General features: G+C 36.7%; 2 protein-coding genes across 3 annotated transcripts; both read left to right on the top strand.

Annotated features, from left to right (window-relative positions):
- Nucleotides 1-2,273: 2,273 nt before the first annotated feature.
- Nucleotides 2,274-7,417, top strand: LOC144356750 (proton channel OtopLc-like). Of its 2 annotated transcripts, XM_085498514.1 has the most exons (7): nucleotides 2,274-2,321; nucleotides 2,626-2,700; nucleotides 3,799-3,881; nucleotides 4,711-4,976; nucleotides 5,098-5,305; nucleotides 5,633-5,841; nucleotides 6,203-7,417. In XM_085498514.1, the coding sequence occupies exons 3-7, from the start codon at nucleotides 3,808-3,810 to the stop codon at nucleotides 7,048-7,050; spliced, it is 1,605 nt and encodes a 534-aa protein (XP_085354640.1). In that variant the 5' UTR covers nucleotides 2,274-2,321; nucleotides 2,626-2,700; nucleotides 3,799-3,807; the 3' UTR covers nucleotides 7,051-7,417. The 2 variants fall into 2 exon arrangements, with proteins under 2 accessions (XP_085354640.1, XP_077867568.1); XM_078011442.2 differs by lacking the exons at nucleotides 2,274-2,321; nucleotides 2,626-2,700 and adding an exon at nucleotides 2,981-3,139.
- Nucleotides 7,418-10,658: 3,241 nt separating this feature from the next.
- Nucleotides 10,659-16,112, top strand: LOC144356747 (proton channel OtopLc-like). Its single transcript, XM_078011438.2, has 6 exons — nucleotides 10,659-10,718; nucleotides 11,376-11,484; nucleotides 12,219-12,481; nucleotides 12,591-12,804; nucleotides 13,556-13,734; nucleotides 15,781-16,112. Exons 2-6 carry the CDS (start codon nucleotides 11,414-11,416, stop codon nucleotides 15,981-15,983), a joined length of 930 nt encoding a protein of 309 aa, XP_077867564.2. The 5' UTR covers nucleotides 10,659-10,718; nucleotides 11,376-11,413; the 3' UTR covers nucleotides 15,984-16,112.
- The last annotated feature ends 898 nt before the right edge of the window (nucleotides 16,113-17,010 follow it).

Genomic DNA, 17,010 nt, shown 5'->3' with positions numbered 1-17,010 from the left:
CAATAGAAGTCTACCCGAGTGTTTGCTAAGAGCGTGAGTCTTTTCTCACAGATCCATACATATATATTTCATTGTACTAATAACACAAAATAACTATTGGATCTGGTCAACGCTTGGTTATTATTGTGTGTCAATTAGATTAGCAACACCGTAGAATGCGCGCCTTCTTCGGCAACGCCGATCTCGTACTGCGTATCGGTGAGGGCGCGCCACATAGCTGAGTCTTTCTTTGTGCTCGTAACATTTACTCCGAATTAAGGTATAAATAAGTTTGATTAAGACTTAGACTGATTGATTAAAATATTCATTTTTTATACAATTCTGCATTCTTATTATTTGGATCTATCGTCCACGTACACTATAGAAGTTTTATATAGTATTTGTCTTTATTTTACAACTTTTTGTTCGGAATTAATATGCCCGGGGTCACACATTTTGTACTTCAGTACTAATATTGTTATGTGTAGCTTTCTAGAAAAAAATTGTAAAGTCATCGTCCCAAATTACCAAGTATAGATCAGACCACCATGTTATTATTATATCTATGTACACGGCAACTATGAACTTGAAGGTAAACTCAAATTTGTACCTAACGTTTTCCGGATTTGACGATGATGTGATACTGCCCTAAAGTTCAAAAACGCTGTACAGTGCATGACTAAGAGTCAAAGTGAATCATCGTTGCTGTATCGGCCCCCATTGAAATAAATAACTACGTCAATTTTTTACCGAGTTTACACAATGGAGAATATACGGCAACTCAGGTGTAGTCACTACTAATGGGTGGGTGGGGGTGAAATCCATTACATAAAGTGAGCATTACACGTATTTCGTCACTTCCGGGAATAAAATAATGACAGCACCCACATGAACGTACCGAGAAGAACACACAGACATATGTTAGGAGTTCAAACACTCATGTCCCAATGAACAGAAGGTTAGGTGGTACTGCATAGGAACTGTCTGCTAGCATATGTAATTCGTGCATTAGTAACTTATCATAGGTAATTATAGCCAGTGTGGTTGAAATTTACACGCGAGTCCATTTTTATGAGTATAATTTGTGACCCTGGATATGAGTTCCGACATCATTATGATAGGACTAGTTTGTCACATTGACAATGATTATGTGTATGACCATTTACTATGTAAATTATAATATAAAATACTGAACGTACTCTGACATTGAATTCCACTTACATACTACGATTTTCACACAACTTGTTTATCAAACAAGTTGAACCATGTAGTGTAGTTTAGTGTGGTGTAGTGTAGTGTAGTGTAGTGTAGTGTAGTGTAGTGTAGTGTAGTGTAGTGTAGTGTAGTGTAGTGTAGTGTAGTGTAGTGTGGCATTGGACAAGTGAATTTATTATTTGTTATCGTTTTCCACAAGAAGCAATTCAGACTCACGGAGTGAAATGTGGTCATGACTTGAATGTAATTTACATGTAATTTGTCTGAACATAAATTACCCCTCGGCGCCTTATGAAGCATTAGTACACAAACCGCAGGAGAACAAATCACTATTGAAAGGCACTTCTTGTCGGGTATATTAATAGTTCAACTGACTTGTGTGAACAGCTGCGCGTCTAGCACTCTGAGTATGCGCAGTAAATTACATATTGCATACTTGCGTATATATACAAAGACAGTGTAGCGGAAAGTCCCCTGTTGAGTTTCACTGGAAATGTCTGGTTGTTTTCACTTTATGGCTTCGATCGTTGGAAAATCGTAAAGAAATAGAAATATCGATTTTTGGGCTTTATATTTTAACTAGAAAACTATTGCCATTGACAACGTGTTCCTTGCTGCATTTACAAAGCACGTGACCGGCAAACACCTCAAACCCCATGAAAATAATGCAGGACGGTAAATTAGAAAATGGGAATTTTTCGACGTTATACGACTCCCATAATCAACGATGCTCTGCCTCTCCTAACCAGCAGTTAAATTGACTAAATGGTTATACTGTCAAGCTATTTAAGTGGATAGACTAAGGGTGTAAAGTACAACACGTAATACACCTATCATTGCAGTCAAAGACATTCAAATGTGTTGCGTACATAAATAAAATCATTCAATGTAACTGAATCGTCTGGTCAGCCGCGAATTCGCACTCCCACTGTGTATAGTACTATTACATACGACATACATTTGCAGGGTGTGTGAAAGCCCCAGATTAACCGGAAAGTCCCTTGTTGAGTTTCTTAGGAAATTCCCGTTTCACTTTTATTTTGATACTATATTAGCTGGGTATCATGGGGTATTAGGATGCGGGTACAGCGTTTATAAAGTTTTTTTTTTACTCTTTTCGAAATGAGGTAAGTTTTTTTTTTTTCAAAATACATGTATGTGTGTTTGACTTTTTAGTGTGCGAGTGATTTGGGGGAAAATGAATCACTCATTCTAGACTATTTCTACGCAATGATGACTCAGCACATTTCAAACATTATTAAAAATGCATTATTCGCTGCGTATACATACTATAATCGATGGTCAGCTGCGCATCTCGGACCCTGGGCATGCGCATTATCACCATAAGTTGGAAAGTCCCGAATCAACCGGGAAAAAAACCCTTGTTGAGTTTCTCTGGAATTTCCCGTTTTACTTTTATTTTAATACTAGATTATCTCGGTATAACAAGACATTTTGATGCTGGTGCGACGTTGTTCAAGTTAACTTCTTTTTTCTCTTTGCAAAGTAAGTATTTTTTTTGACGTCTCAGTGTGATTTTTGAGGTCGAGTTACTCATTCTAGACTAAGTCTATGCTATTATGAATTGGCACAATTCAGAAATTATTAAACTACACTACACTGCATATATATAACAGATTGTCCAATTGCTTAAATCGAACTCCGGGCATGCGCAACACTATCATGATCGTATGTTTGAAAGACACGGATTTCCACGAAATACCCTTGCGAGATGCTCGTTTGAAAATTCTCGTTTGGCTGGCAACATGACGTTGTTCAAGCTATTTTACTCACGTCAAAATAAGGCCGCGAGTTTGCTCAAAAACCCAATGTGATCAGTATATACACAATGTGATCAGTATATACGAAGTGATTCATTCCGGAGTTAGTCGCAGCGAAGCGAAAAGGACCTCCCATATTTAAGCGACTCGCGGAAGAGCGAACGGTTAGTATTCAGTGCCGGCGACACAGTGGGGGCAGAAGGGGCGGTCGCCTCTTCGAATAAAATGCATGAAATATCATTTCCGTGGATGTAGATTTCAAAATTGTTGAGGGAGAGCTTGGCCCTGGTGACCAGATCTCACCCCTCCATATACAATTCCGTGCCGCCGCCTCAGTATTCACACCCTTCTCACATGACTGAATTTTTAATGGCAATAATGAGGCAATAATATTGTACTCTACGTCGTCGCGTTGTTCTTATTCTACAAAACAAGCGTAATGCTTTGAAGCCAACAGATTTTCAAACCGATCGTTGATAACAATTTTTCCCGTCATCAATTTGTTGATAGATTTTATTAATTTTAAGGTTATTTTCATTCCTAGTAAGCTAAAACGAAAGTAGATCCACAAACTGCAGTCACAAATGAATAGAAATTACTTGAATAGTCGATGTGCCCTTAATGAATAATTATTCACATTTGTAAATTCTTTAAACAAATATTTATTGATAAAATACTTGCTTGCTAGTGGTGATTTGTCATGCGATGCAATTATATGATGACTACATATACACCAACAAAGGAACCATTTTAATTGTATTGCGTCTGTATTTAATGTTGAAAGTCGGATAAATTCATATTTTAAATCTCTATGATTCCCTAGATTACAAATATGCCTGGACGAGGTAGAAACTACCAAGCACTGGACGTTAGAGATGCCGTTGTTCATGGACGCAATCGACACAGGTAACACAACACTATTTCGTAACATTGGTGACAAACACGCGTTAGTTCATATGTTTCTGACTAAGCAGTGAGTTATTAATAATGATGAGAGAACCATACATTTTTGAAAAGTTATCTCATTGCACCCATAAGTGAGATGTATAGTCACGTGACATGAAAAGAGTTGAATCAACGCACTTTTATCAAAACTACACGAAGAACCAATCACAAGACTGGTTACGAACCAGTTGAGCAAGGCTAACCGAGTCGTAACCTCGATGTGGTTCGTAGCCAGTCTTATGATTGGTTGTGGACAAATTCTGAACAGGCCACCGTGAGACGTCTCCAACTGTGCCGTGCGTTCGGGCCAACCGTTAATTATTCATAAATGGAGTCAATTTGTGTAGTTTTCTTGATTTATTCTGCAGATATAGGTAAAATATGATTATAGGCTTTGGCAAAATTTGAAATAGCAAATAATATTCTTCAACCTGGTATTTTTTATAGATTTTATTTTTCATTCTGTTCGTCTGTTTTTTCCAGTTTAAAAAATATGAGCTCGCTGGAGCCTTCATCCCTTGTCTATTTCTTACACTAGATACCAGCCGATACTCCCCCCCCCGCTCATAGGGAGTGCGTACAGTTGATTATAGTTCCTGATGGGCTCCCTGTGGTAATTATGTGCGGCAATACCATACACGCTGAACTGTTTTTGGGTTTAATTTAGGAATGACTGTCTTGAAGGTTATATATGGGAATGTGGTGATGATTATTAATCCTCACATTATACATATGACTTCTTACATTCTTACATTATTATTATTATTATTATTATTGTTATATTTTCTAGAACAAGGACAAGCGTTGCATGCAGTCAAGTCTTTGCCTTACTACATATCGTAGTCGGACTGGTTTTACCACTGGCATACGCCTTTCAGAAGTTTCGGCAACAAAACAAGCGATATGGCAAGGATGTACAGTTCTGGCAACTCGACGCATATCACATATATTTGTACGGCTTATCGATAATATGTGTTATTTGCATGATCGCATTTGGAATGTTGAAAACGCATGACGGGAAACAGAGCCACCAGGCGGCGTCAGAGTTCATAAAAGGTGATTTAGATGCCTTTCAAAAGATGTATTTTAAAGTAAACATAGTTTTTTTTACATTTGACATTGTACACTTATTCCTGCATTTAACAAACAAACGTTAAACTATTTTTCAATTCAATAGCTGGCGCTGTTTTGTTCGGAGTCTGTGGTATGCTGCAAGCGGGATTTAAATTCTGCTCAATAGTTGGCGACCATAGTTGTGAGAACTGTGGTAACCATGGTGTTGATGCTAGTGAATCGTTTCTGTCCATGCTGTTTATATTTATACTCTGGTTATTCGTTTGTGCCTACTCTAACAGATGCATAACAAAATGGAAGAGATTTGCAAGGTATTCATATTTAAAAATAAAATAATGTAATTAAATAAATAAAATGGGCAAACGTTAAATGGCGGTTGTCGCCGAGCCGCGTCGTGTTCAATATGTGACTCATAGCAAAATATACGTGTAAAACGCGTGTAAAATATACAAGTTTGTTTACGTGATACGACCAGCGGATATCGGCGTGTCGATTCCTTTTTGGCTTATATTTAATTTCTAGGCACGTACGCACAACCTTGTCTCGACAGGTTCCTGTTAACAGAAGCAGAGTCATGTCCATACACCCATGATTAACCCAGAGTTCAACCTTCATTTAATGTTCTTTCACTTACACAGGGTGGCGATCATGCTTTTATGGGCAACGTGTATGAGCTCTTGGAGTGGATTATTTGTTGATGAGGTTATGCACGACTTTGAACACGGCAATTTTAGTTATAAGATATGCAACTTGAAAAAGGAGAACGTTACTCCAGTGATGGAACTGGTTAGCTCCCTGGGTCTGTTCAGTGAATTCCCATATGTCGTCAGTTATCACAGAAATAACGGTAAGTACTGAATGTGCATTTTATGCTACATGGATTACTAAAGTAAATGTGTATTAATTCATCATTGGTACAACAAGTATATCGACAAAGTACATTACGCAGATGATGACAGCGCCGGAAGTTCTAAAATTCCGTGTGACAAACATTATATGCGGACAGCTAGCTCTGGAGCTATTTAGATAGATCTAAAATTGGCTGCCTTGTTTTGGTTTATGTTTCAAAATTTTAATTATAAACAATTATAAAAAAGCTATTCTATCTTCGCCTACAGATGACAAAGTAAAATGTGTACCATAGTCTCATGTTATATTCCTTAACTGAGAAGAAGTTTAATATATTTGGTTGTAATTGTTTTTAGCAGAAGACAGTCAGGAAAAGATGTCATATGACGACGTCAAAGACGAGACTTCTGCTTTCCTAATTCCAGGGGCAATGGAGTTTTATCTCATCATGTCTGGCTTCATGTACGTGATGTATGGAAATATCGGGAGAGATACGGATAATCAGGCTGTACGTGGAACGAGACACCTCACCCTGGACAAAAGTTACTTCGGACTAGGACTAGGTATTATTACGATAGTGTGCGCAATCCTAACGGTTGTAGCACATGTCAAATCAGAAAAGGACATGGCAGAACTATTAGTAGGAAAACCCTCAGTAATCTATTTCGCGTTTGCTATTGGGGTGTATGCGTTTGCTATTGCGGGTAACGTTGTATCCCACCACATCATGAGGAACAGTGACGTCTGGGTAATTGATGATAGACGTGATGATGAAGTCAGGCTCACCATGGTTCTCATGTTTATTTCAGCCAGTGGACTTTTTATTAACAGCGTGTTCACAATAATTGCGGCCTCGTTATCGATGCAATCCGTGCACCAACCAGAACTTGTAATTGCGCAGGACACCATCAAAATCATTGATATAACATGTCAGATGGTATTCCTATACGACGCATTTCACAGAACGCCACCGAATGAATTTAAGCCGACCTTCGCTCGTAACATAACGATGTTTTTAATTTTTTCAAACTTCGTATTTTGGGCAATGAACATTTACGAGCAGAAAGACCTTGGTGTATATCCTATGCAGTACTGTTTCTATAGTTACGAGATTTGGTCGATTGTGTTACACCTAGTGACTCCATTAGAGATATATTTCCGATTTCATTCATGCCTTTTATATTTTGAAATTTGGTTGAGCGGATGATTTTTCTATCGAGTGACTGTTCACTTGAGACGCCTATTTTATTTGTTATACACATTTTCTGTATGATATTATATGTAAAGCTGCATCTGAAAGCACACGGAAGTCTTGATTTGTAAAGCACTGTGTAGTGGACTGTGATATGATTATATATAGATATATATATACCATGATTGCCGTTGCTTTGAGATATTGTTTATAACTGGCCGTGATCTGAAACTTTTTCAAACCATACATTTCCGTCCGACTTTTAAGGATGGACGAAAAGTGCCGATAACTCATCGAAATACACGAATATTTTCAAAACATGTCATGAAACCACAGCCTTGTGCGTGTAAATATTCATGCCATAAAGTGTATTTATTCTTGAGATGATGCGCATTGTTTTTATTGTTAAAACGTATATAGCTTGAATAAGCACAGAGTTACGCTACGTAAATCAGGAAGTGTCAAATCGTTGTCCGGCATTGTGACGACCACACTCATTGTTTTCATTTTATATACTGACTTGATGGAATTATTATTATTTTGGAATCTCGTTTTTAACCGCAATTACAAGTCAAACAATCAAAAATATATACAAATGTCTCTGGGACAATGCTACCCAAGTTTAGAAAGTTACATATTTTAGTTTAGTTGAATGCTCACCAGAAGTATCACTTACATGTGATTTGAGAACAAATTCTCAAAAACAGGAACATCATATGCATATAGTTGACATAAACAATGATAAAATATGCTTAAAACAAGGTGAAACGCTGATAGACATGCGCATAGTTGAGCATTCGTAAAGGACAATCATTATGATAGTTATGGCAGGCAATAGACCTTTTGCGCAATACACCGGAAGACATTTCTGAGACTGCGCAGTGGTACGCAAGTCCCCCGGTTGACCCAGTTGAGAGGCGGAAGTAAACAAGACCGATGTTTATATTCAGTACGCTATGGCTAACGTTCAAGATATCTCGTCTATCGACATTCTAAGGAAAAAAAAAACGGTGAAACAGTTAAAGGAACTACTAAAATCCAATGTCTTAAAGTTGGTGGCAACAAAAACGAGCTTTTAGCTAGAGCAATTGAGGGGAAAAGTAATATTATTTTCTACTTTCGTTTATAGTTTTGTGTTACTGAATTCATCATATTGTAATTTGTAATGCTCCTGCCTCCTACATTATGGTCATTCAATAAACCTGTATTATTACCCAAAATAATAAGAAGCCTGGCAACCTATATTTCCATAGTAACCCAAATCGCACCAACAGAATTATTGTCTGCTATGTCTGTTGTTGACTTGGTGGTATATCTAGTAAATAAATGCAACCCTTAACTGCATATTGCGAGAATAAGACCGCCATGAGGTGTTCGAGTAAATTTAGAATGTACATGCATGAATACATGAAACACACGCACCTTCATTACCTGGATTGTTGATACGTCATTTGCATAGGAAAAAGGAGTGTCCTCACGAATAATGATTAATAATCGATAGAGACAGGTGTAATACAACGAAATGACTCTCGGTATCAACATATTCACATTTAATATATTCATTGATTGAAATTTAGTCCACACTATAAACTAGTCTGTTTCTATGGCTGTAAATTGGTACCCTGAATGTGAATGGCGAGATCAGACCATTATAGCAAGTTCTCATGACGACGGCGACAAGATCAGAACACCTGGCATATAACCTTTCTTTATGACAGCAATTATTTCATCTATTAGGGTACGGCCAATGTAACTGCATTGTGTACGCAATTATCAATTTAGTAAACGTGTATGACCACCCTAAAATAAAGCAGTCTGAAGTCGTCTCTATTCGTAATATATCCCTGCATAAATGGCTTTACATGTACGTTAGCGACGTTTCTTTAAATTATCATCCCCGGTCCAACTCATGAATGCTACTGCAAAGAATTTAAACGTTTAACCATGAGCTAACCACATTTGATCGTATCGCAATATATACACACAACGCAAACTTTAAAATTGTACTACTCAAGTACTTTAACTAAAATTTACGTGTCATCAGCAGCAGCGTATCTCAGCATAATTTTCTCACTCAACTCACAACATGCATTGCATGCAGGTAATTCGTGCACAGTAAACCTATACGATGATTATTTGGGCATGGGCATATAAATCGACGTTATATAAATCGAAATTCCGATTCATCACCGGAAATACCCTTGTTGAGTTTCGCTGGGAAACCCCCCTTTATTTTTACACTGAGGCTATATTATTATTGCAAATAATTTCGTTGAAACCACGATGTTGTTTCAAGTTGATTAGGGACAAGACAATTTATATAATCTGTAGTCATACAATACCTGTTTCTGTTGGTGAGTAGCCTTTTAATGTTAGTAAACCACCTAATTTCTCAGTGATTAGTGACCTATTTTAGAACAGGACTAAAGTCACCAGTAACATGCATGACCTCACTCGCTCACAATTAACAACAGGCGCGTTATTATACCAAATTGTGTTTATATACCTACACTTATAAATTCAATTCGCTGCATTTTGTGAGTATATGGTGAATAGGTGCGTATGCCCACCCTCCCAACTTGCTTAATACATTACGCATTACATATACAATGATATTTAAAGTGGCAAGCACATAGAATCTCTGACTAATATCGCTCAGACTCTACTGTTATTTAATAAATTTTATTTTCCAACTTGTTCTTAAAAACTTTTATTTATTATACCATGTTTCATTGTACAGATATTTGGTGTATACGTGTCTCCTAATTTTGGTTACTAACGCCATAAAACCTTTAGTATGAGCGTTTTCGATTTGCTATATGCACATCTATGTAGGATGCTCCACCCCACGGAACATGAGTAATGTATTATCAGTTGTATTATGAATAATGAGCAGCAAGCTAAGGGGACCAACTCGCATCCGTATCGATTATTACACATGATTTAGGGAGTCGCGGGTGCCTTGGAGTTAAATAACAATACGTGTGTTATGCTGACAGCCATAAAGCTGACCGAGGTGATGAGGCATTTACGATGAAGCTACTAACATACCTGGATTTACTCACGATTGATTGTGTCACAAATCACGATTATGGCATGGTTTTATGCATGGAAAATAACTGTTTCAATTAACAGTAATATTTTGTCTGACACTATTAAAGAATATTTTTTATTTTACAATTTCCATTGATGTATTTGACCAACTCATGTATTTCACTGATTAAAATCAAGTTAGGTATCTGGCGATAGTGTACCTATGCATTCATTTCCTACTGTTGGTCGAAAATCAAATATAAATGCATTTGGTATATTTGCCATGTAAAAAAATACTTAAATTTATAACACGTCCGAGCCAAATAAATTAGTCTAAAAGTTGTAACATTTTTTAAATCTACTCATATGGGTGCACCTCCACGTCAGATTGTCCTTTCTATTATGTTCATGATTACACTAATTGCAGTCATGTTACTGCATCAAAGAATGAGGTGAAAGGTCGCTGTTCATAGCATTAATTATGCACAGACTCTGGGCATGCGCATTTTAATAATCATCACATGCATGATTAAGTCATTCGCATTGAAATTGGAAATTCCCGGTTTCACTGAAATGACGCGTTTACTTTCACTTCGATGCTGTGATAGGCGTTGTTGACTGTTGACTGTTTTTTTTCATTTTAAAACAAGGTAAGTTTTCTCAAATAAGTAATCATACACGATATTCTGTGTTAGCTGTAGAGCCAATGTTTCCGCGTAGTGTGTACCAGAGAACTCTCAGCAGCGCAAAACGTAGTATTAATGAATAACTATCCAGGCATAGTTTTGATTTGAGCGAGGCGTTATTCTCCGTCTTTATACGTCGTTCAAAACCCATGTGGTTCTCATTTCGTCAACCACTGCGCCATAGTTACGGTAGTGTTTTGAGGCATTTCCAATAATAATAATATTCCAATAATTTTATGCAAAATTTATTCATGTATTATATTGAAAGTTTAAATAAAAGTAGCAATTCTTTGGGCTTACCTTGGATGTTCAACGCTCGAAAATCTAAGGTTCCTTGCCGTGGCTAAACGAAACTAGAATAAAGCAATTATAAGTATATAAAAACCTTTATTTTGCATAGAGCAAAATATTTGTATATGTCAATTCCTGTTAATAGAAAGATTTAACCTTTCTGTATGACATTCACGTACGAGAACCTATTTCCGAACAAGGAAAACCGTAGTATGTCGCATATAAAACCACAGATTACAATCTGAAAGACGTGTACAGGCAATTTAAATGTTAGTAAAATACAATTCTCTATAATCTCTCATAGCTTGTTTTATTCATTTATATTTCTAGTTATATTTGGGTTGAGTCTGAATATCTTGACGTTTAGGATGCCTGGGCGTGGAGACTATCAATCATTGGACATAGAACGGGATGTAGTTCACGGAGTCAATCGGCACAGGTAACACAAACTGCAATAATGCTGGTGTCATGGTGACACATGTACCCGTCATCATTTTGAATGGCAATGTGCATTATCAACAGTCTCGATAATGTATGTATTCCTGCATCTACAATTGTAAAGTAACTGCATTCAGACAGTGTTAATATTGTGGAGCTACATCATAAGTGGAATATCCTAACGACCCCCCAAAAAAATTACCCACAAAACCTTCAAATATTTTTCTTTCCAACGCTCTGCATAATTTACAGATAATAAATGAATAATTGAAAATATTAAAATTTTAAAAAAGTGAAACGTTTTGGAAACCGCTTTCTTATACGTTTTTGTCAAACTCACACCGGTTGAATGGTTATGTAAATTATTCGCTCACCCCACGTATGATTTAAAGTTGGTCCTGAAAGAGGACTCGATCTTAAATAGCATTTTGGGTATAATACTTTGAGCTTTTTTCGTTTCATATTTATATTCCAAAGCTTTCGCGCTTTGCTTCGAAAACACAATAAGTTAATAATATTTTAAAGTATTTACAGAGAGATGATGTCATATCCGCGAATGACCGGTCAGAAATTTCTGCATCAAGTCAGTTACACTATCTAAACACATGCCTCTCTGCTCAAGATTCCCACTTTCCTCCAAAAAAAACAACCTGTCCGTAATATTCTGACATCACCACCCAGAAATAATAATTGCAGAAATAATAAATCATCATTTATTATTATTATATATTCTAGAACACGAACGAGCGTTGCCTGCAGTCAGGTCTTTGCCTTACTACATATCGTAGTCGGACTGGTTTTGCCACTAGCTTACGCCTTTCAAACGTTTCAGAAGAAAAACCTGCATAGCAAAAATTTAGAGTTCTGGCAACTTGACGCTTATACTATTTATTTGTATGGATTGTCGATTATATGTATATTGGCTATGATAGCGTTTGGAATGCTGAAGACACATGATGGGAAACAGAGCCACCAGTTCGCCTCGGAATTCATTAAATGTAATCATTTTTTCGTAGATTCTTACCAGTGTGCTCATAACGTTTCTGATTTTAAATCTTCAAAGTGTTAATTTTCAACAATAATTTCAATTATTCTTCAATTCAATAGTTGGCGCCGCTTTGTTTGGGGTATGTGGCATGTTGCAAGCTGGATTCAAGTTCGGCTCAATATTACACGACCATAATTGTGAGAACTGTGATAACCATCGTGAAAGTATTGGTGCTACTGAATCGCTACTGACCATGCTGTTCATATTGATACTCTTTTTATTCGTATGTGCCTACTCTAACAGATGCATAACAAAATGGAAGAGATGTGCAAGGTATTACAACTTAATGCATGTTGTGTTGTAATTAAAGGGCAGTGGTCGTCCTCCCGCGTTGTGTTCAATATGGGACACACAGAGACGTAAACAACGCGTGATAAGTTCATTGTTTGTTTATATCAAATTCGGACACACAATGCGCGACGACCATCGCCTCTTAAGAAACTCGAAGTGTTTTTACAATCTAACGAAGCCAAACACAAAGTGTGCATATTATTTACCAGTTTTTGTATAATAATTATTCAATTTTCGGCTTTTGCTTCAATATCTTAAGTATTAATCATCACATCTCAATGAAACATAGTACACGTATGATCTGAAACAATGGACAAACCTGATTGTTTTGCGGTTGACTATGTTTCCCATGAATATTATAAGAACTAATCATTGCATTCCAAATTACATAGGTGTTTTAGGTCAATGCACATGACCGATTAGTCGAAGTCCGTGCATATTAATTAGCTATTTTGTATAATACTCCCGTATCAAAGAAACATAGTACATAAATACCCCACCAACATGATTAATTTAATACTGAAAACCATGCATATTGATTACCTAACTTATATTCAGATATCCCCAAAAATCAAATTTAATTACTTGTACTTGTATCTGTGGCTCTTGAATAAAACAGACTCAGACCACATTTGTGCAGTCATTAAATTGTTTTCACGTTCAGGGTCTCAAATAGCAGACTTATATCGTGTCAAGTAAGTAATAATAAAAACAAAACTATTTACTAACACAGAGTGGCGTTAATGGTATTATGGGCAACGTGTATGGGCTCTTGGAGTGGACTGTTTGTGGATGAAGTCATGTACGATATTGAACACAGTGAATTTAATTATGGAACATGCATGCAAAAAATATCGCCTATATTGCAGCTCACGAACTTTCAATATATAGTTAATCGCAACAGAAATAATGGTAAGCACCGCCTGTGTATTCGATTCTACATTTGCCACTTATTTGACTTTAATATGTAATAACCAAACATACGCAACCATTCAACCAGCCAAACATACCGAGACAGTTTACAAATAAATCACTGTATCACTACAATTCACGTTCAGATATATTAACAATGTACGCTCCATCAACAATTCAAAATGTGATTATTATTTTTCAATGATATCTTATATATCATGTTTAACTTGAAACTAAATTATCTGTTTCAAGTTCCGGCCTTGAGTTTGATTCTAAGCGGTCAACCCCCTAACTAAGATAGATGATTTTAATTGTACTGTCATCACGATTTTCCAACACATTTACAGCAATATCCCACTCCCTCCTACTGTAAAAACATGAGATATACATTATCCAATTCGTTCGTTATGCCCGGGCCTGTAGTTACAAGTGTAGACTTGTTACCAAACGCATCAGCGTGGTATTAAGAGTTTGTTTTCAGGAGTGGGTGATACCAAGGTGGAAAATCGATGTACACATGGGGGTAATTCCCGGAATTGCAATAGAGAGGGTTCAGGCTGAAATACAATATATAGTGTTTTCATGTTTTGTCTGATATTTCTGTGATATTCTGCTGCTGTAACTAATGCAAGATTTGTTCCGAAATTCAGTGTATTGTGTGCACTTCAGGGTTATTTGTTTTTTGCTGAGAACACCCCTATTTTTTAATGGCAGAGTCGAACCAGTTTCACTCCCACTGGGAAATTTGCATTGTTGCTTGAATGATAGCTAATTAAATACATTTTCCAGACCGGCGGAAGAGTATGTAATAGCCCATTTTAACAGCCTATCATGTAATTTACATGGAAAGAGGCTATTCTATTTTACGCAGGAATAATTGAGAGTAGAATATACGAGGAATTGTATCAACAGAGATGTGTATAATGAAAAGTTATATCTATCCTTCTTTTGCATCGCTGAGCTTTTCTGTTTTGGTATACTGGTTTGAAAATGTTGAATTTGCATGCTTTCCGATGTTTTTTTACTGAAACACCCCTAATAGTTGAATCCCAGGTTTGGAGGAGAGTGTAACAGCGCACCACGTGATTCGTGTGAATACAATGGTGAAAGATTGGCACGATAGGGCACCGCCCGATCTCGGTGGAACCACAGTCAGCTGGCGCACACGTGATAATAAAATAAATGCGATACTGTAAAATACTTTATTTTCGCTTGGAGTTTATTTTCGCTTTATTAAAATCCAGCAGATATCCTTTTTTTCCTATATTTCACATTAAACTCATCAAAAATCTGTGAAAATAAATTCCATACGAAACGCCCCAAAGCCTTTTCAGTGAAAATTAATTCCAGCAAAAATAAGTATTCCACAGTATTTACTTTTATGGGGGTCATATCACAATAATTTTACTGCGGGTGGATCTTTCGAGAGCCCTTTAGGGTTGATAAAACTCAGTTTCCTGGTGGTCAACATACATCAAGTTCTCCAAATCGTAGTATTCCATATGAAGTACACCTAATATGCCAAAAAAAATAGCAGACGAAAATTTGTTTACAAAATAAAATAGTTTGGTTGCCAATGGGAATACCACGTTCATTTGCATATCGACCATGAAAATACCAAAAAAAAAAACATTATTGCATGGGTGATATGCAAACTAGTTTCAGTCGAAATAAGTGACTGCCTAAAAGTACCATTACTATTTTTCAAATTTCACTCACTCGGCAAGTATATTCCTGTACCCCAAAGGTAAAATATCGTATAGATTTCTCATTGTTTGGTAACTATTTGCTGCAAATGCAACAAAAATCAATATAAAAACATTACCCACACAGCATTCTACAGGTTACTTGTTTTATAAGACATTGCCTTCTTTCATCCAAACTATTATATAAATGGTTACACAGGGAAAGGCTAGTCTTAACATTCAAACTGTTTTGATAGATACAATAAGACTGTAGTGGAATACAATTATATCACTTCATCCATGTTTCATTAACCTATCCGGCACGGGACTATAATATGTTTGTTTACGTTTTTTTCAATAGTAAGTGTGGGTAACGAGACATTTGATACTTTACAACATGACGCTGCACCGTTCTTGACTCCGGGGGCAATGGAATTTTATCTCATCATGTCTGGCTTCATGTACGTGATGTATGGAAATATAGAAAGAGAGATACGGATAACCAGGCTGTACGTGGAGAGAGACACATCACCCTGGACAAAAGTTACTTCGGAATGGGACTAGGTATTATCATGTTAGTGATCTCAATCCTGGTGACATGGGAGCATGTCAAATCAGAAAAGCATCCAGATAATCAAATAATAGGCAAACCGTCATTAATTTATTACGGATTTACCATTAGCGTGTATATACTGGCTATTGTGGGTAACCTTGTGTCCCACCACAAAATGAGGAACAGTGATACATGGGAAATCGACGACAATCGCGACGATGAAGTCAAACTTACTATGGTACTCATGTTTATTTCAGCTAGCGGTGATTTTATTAATAGCACGTTTACTATAATTGCGGCCTCGTTATCGATGCAATCCGTGCACCAACCAGAAATAATTATTGCACAGAACGTCATAAAGATCATTAATGTATCATGTCAGGTGATATTCCTGTACGATGCGTTTCATAGAAAGCCACCAGATGAGTTCAAACCGACGTTTGTTCGTAACATCATGTTGTTTTTAGTTTTCCTAAACTTCGTGATTTGGTGGATGGGCATTTACGAACATAAAGATCTTGGAGTGTGTCCCATTCAATACTGTTTCTATAGTTATGAGATTTGGTCGATTGTTTTACATCTGGTGACTCCACTAGAGTTATACTTTCGGTTTCATTCATTCCTATTATACTTAGAAATTTGGATGAGGGGATGATTAAAAAGTCCCGTTATGTTCTATATTTGTTTTGTGTGTAAGCTCACATGTGATAATACATTTTTAGATATATCGCACTATGCCCCGCGTTGAAATGATGATTTTGTATTTAAAGCCACGCTGTTACGTTCAATTCATAATTGAACTTGAGCAAGAGAGTGATGTATTTGTATTTGCCGGGAATAACCTTTTTAGCATATATGGAACTTTCTGTGCCATTTTTTTGTAATCCGTTCAAGGCGGACGTAGAGTCAAACTCGTCCAAAACGCATCCCAACCCAAAGCCCTGGGGGCGGGGCTTTTTATTAACAATTTACTGTTGAATGATGTCATTTGTTGTCATATTATTGGAATAAATCTATCTTGCATTTATTGACATTGAA

This window comes from Saccoglossus kowalevskii, chromosome 4 (genome assembly GCF_978046115.1).
Source record: "Saccoglossus kowalevskii chromosome 4, keSacKowa6.1, whole genome shotgun sequence".
In the NCBI taxonomy this organism is placed as follows: domain Eukaryota; kingdom Metazoa; phylum Hemichordata; class Enteropneusta; family Harrimaniidae; genus Saccoglossus; species Saccoglossus kowalevskii.
This window is presented reverse-complemented; position numbering and strand designations above follow the sequence as displayed.

What these genes read in the sequence shown, in the direction of transcription:
- LOC144356750 (XM_085498514.1), top strand. Translation starts at nt 3,808, where the DNA reads ATGCCTGGACGAGGTAGAAACTACCAAGCACTGGACGTTAGAGATGCC. An exon ending in CATGGACGCAATCGACACAG is followed by an intron (nt 3,882 to 4,710) that starts GTAACACAACAC and finishes TATATTTTCTAG; the next exon opens with AACAAGGACAAGCGTTGCAT. An exon ending in CAGTTATCACAGAAATAACG is followed by an intron (nt 5,842 to 6,202) that starts GTAAGTACTGAA and finishes TGTTTTTAGCAG; the next exon opens with AAGACAGTCAGGAAAAGATG.
- LOC144356747 (XM_078011438.2), top strand. Translation starts at nt 11,414, where the DNA reads ATGCCTGGGCGTGGAGACTATCAATCATTGGACATAGAACGGGATGTA. An exon ending in AAATGGAAGAGATGTGCAAG is followed by an intron (nt 12,805 to 13,555) that starts GTATTACAACTT and finishes TTACTAACACAG; the next exon opens with AGTGGCGTTAATGGTATTAT. An exon ending in TAATCGCAACAGAAATAATG is followed by an intron (nt 13,735 to 15,780) that starts GTAAGCACCGCC and finishes TTTTTTCAATAG; the next exon opens with TAAGTGTGGGTAACGAGACA.